The sequence below is a fragment of the Sphaeroforma arctica genome, assembly GCF_001186125.1.
Source record: "Sphaeroforma arctica JP610 unplaced genomic scaffold supercont1.184, whole genome shotgun sequence".
Lineage (NCBI taxonomy): Eukaryota > Ichthyosporea > Ichthyophonida > Sphaeroforma > Sphaeroforma arctica.
Window position 1 is genome coordinate 76,985 of NW_014040374.1, and position 2,530 is coordinate 79,514.

The 2,530-nt window shown below is 39.8% G+C and overlaps 1 protein-coding gene across 1 annotated transcript; it reads left to right on the forward strand.

Moving 5' to 3' along the window:
• Positions 1-842: 842 nt before the first annotated feature.
• On the forward strand, positions 843-1,862 carry SARC_03567 (hypothetical protein). Its single transcript, XM_014302633.1, has one exon. The coding sequence runs from the start codon at positions 869-871 to the stop codon at positions 1,847-1,849; it is 981 nt and encodes a 326-aa protein (XP_014158108.1). The 5' UTR covers positions 843-868; the 3' UTR covers positions 1,850-1,862.
• Positions 1,863-2,530: the final 668 nt, after the last annotated feature.

The window sequence follows — 2,530 nt, forward strand, 5'->3', positions numbered from 1 at the left end:
AGGTTAGTTTTGTACAAGGTGTTCTTGACCACTCTGATTATCGTTCCAAAGGATGTTGGACAATAATCGAGGTTTGACTGCCAGAGACTGGTCACTGGGCACAGTGGGCAGTATGTTTAAAAAAAAGGGTTTTTTCAAACAAATATATAAAAACAAAATACAATCATTCTTCTGAAACAAGAGAGGAACGCTCAAAGTTGAAGGCTTGAGATGAGAATCGGGAGTCGGGGCTTGAAAGGGTCTTGACTCTTTTAACTCTTGAGGCCTTGCAGGCTTTTGAACCTTTGGGTCTTTTGTTAAATTTTTTTTTAGAACCGGCGGCGAAATTACTCTCCCTGTCAAAGTTTTATTCTTAAAATACAATTTCAGGAGCAGGATAATAACGAATAGTTTTTATAAATATAGTAGCCACTTAAATCGCCAAATGGTTTTCGACATAGTTGCACTTTTGGTTTACAATTTTAGTTTACAAATCACTGTTCTTTTTTTAAATTGGCAAATTTCTCATTTTTATCGCATTTATAGTCGTACTTATCCGATCCGTCAGATCTCATTCAGTAATTGTGTGGTTAAACTGGTGTGCCGATGACGGCCGACCTTGTGGACACAGGAATGTAATGGGATGCCTCATATGTATATCACCAGTGTCGACAGACATTCCCGCGAGTCGCAGAATTTCTATACAAAACGACCCAAAAAACCAATAAAACTATTAGTACTGAAACTAGGTACCGTCTGAGTCTCAATTCCTATTTTTTCACTCATCATCTGCTACCTGAATATATATATATATATATATATATATATATATACTAATAATGCAACTATGAGGTGCATATCAATCCAAACAAACTTGCTAGCAAACGTTATGGCTTATTTGAAGACCTTCAAGAAGTACTATCATACATATTGTCAGGTTGCGCTTCGGAAAAAGGTTTCTGGAGATCATGGAAGTGAACATGCTAGCTCAAACACATGCCCTCACGGTCTCTCAAATCTGCTCGTTCTTCCAAAGAAATGTCAGACTGATTTCGATGGTCAGCCGAACTTGGACGAATCTATGGCACTCTCGGTAGATCGTGCATCGGAGGACTCTATTCTCAACGATGATATATCAACGTCTCAGAACTCTAGCCCGAAGACAGGAGGTTATACAGCAGAAAACACATTCATATCAAATGACACCGAGGGAATTCCGTTAGCCAGCTTGGATGTTCTGCGTGTGTCTGAGGCGATACCGGCTGCTATGCCTACACTTGAGCCCCGTACAGCCCTAGTATCTTCCGAACCAGCAACCACATCACCTCGTCGGACTCCACTCAAACCACCGAGTCCGATTAAAACTGGACACCATGCATATAGAGCCCACAGGCTTTATATGAGGAAGCTATGCATTGCTAACCTAATGGGCCAAGCGGTCGCCGACGATACACACAGCGATACAGTACAGCACGTACCAACCTTTATATCAGTCAATAGTCCACAAGCTCGCAGAACTCCTCAGTGCGGCGACAAAGTGAGTGCATTACAATGTACGCCAAGGAGTTGTGGCTCACGACAACATGAGACTCGAGTCGCTGTTAGACTCCAAGTGCGATTCGCAGAAAATCCGATTGTACATAAAACATTCCATAGTTCAGTGTATGATAGAAAATTCGTGCTTGATTGTGACTGCCTATCCGTATTGAAAATTTACCATGAGCTTCTGGTATTCAAGCTCACAGAAATGATCGTACACGCTGATTCGCTAATAAACACCAACAAACACTTAGCTAAGCTCAGCGCGGACGATCGGCGCAAAGTAATCAAGATTTTGGAATACCTAATGTATACAGCTGGGTCTAAATAAATTAAAAGCGTCGAGAATAGTCGAATATTTAGTACATTTGCATGATATATTATGATATTGTGCGTTCGTATCATGGTCCGTATCAATTTGTAAGTTTATGAATTTCTACAATAACATCAATACCGCCTATAGTGCTTCTTTAGAAACTCTTGTCTGAGAGCAATTATTAAAACCTTACCAATGATTAATACGCTCCTGTCATAGACACACAGAGTGATAAGCTTTACAAGCACATACAAGGAAAACAAAGTTTACTAACGACCAGAGTCAACCGACGTAGGCCCCAGCACCATTATTTAGTTGATACTGTTCCGATATGACGGTCGTCACTTTGACTGGCCCCGTAGTGCAGGCACATGGAATATATAGAATAAAAAGAATTTGAGATTAAAAATAGCGTCTGCACTCTCCAATCTTATATGTTGAGTTTTCAGATACATAGGTACGCTCTCATCTGCTCATCGTTGCTGTCCGAACAGTACCGGATGAACTATCAACGAAGTAAGGTACCGTGCATATGGAGCTTGTCGGTCCATATTCGACTTGATAAAATACATACTATGCATAGCTGGATATATATACATAAATACACAAATTCACCGTCAGTGAAATTAACATTTTGGTTGTTTTGTTTTATATTTTTATATATAAAAAAATAGGCTGTGAAATTTATACAATTAG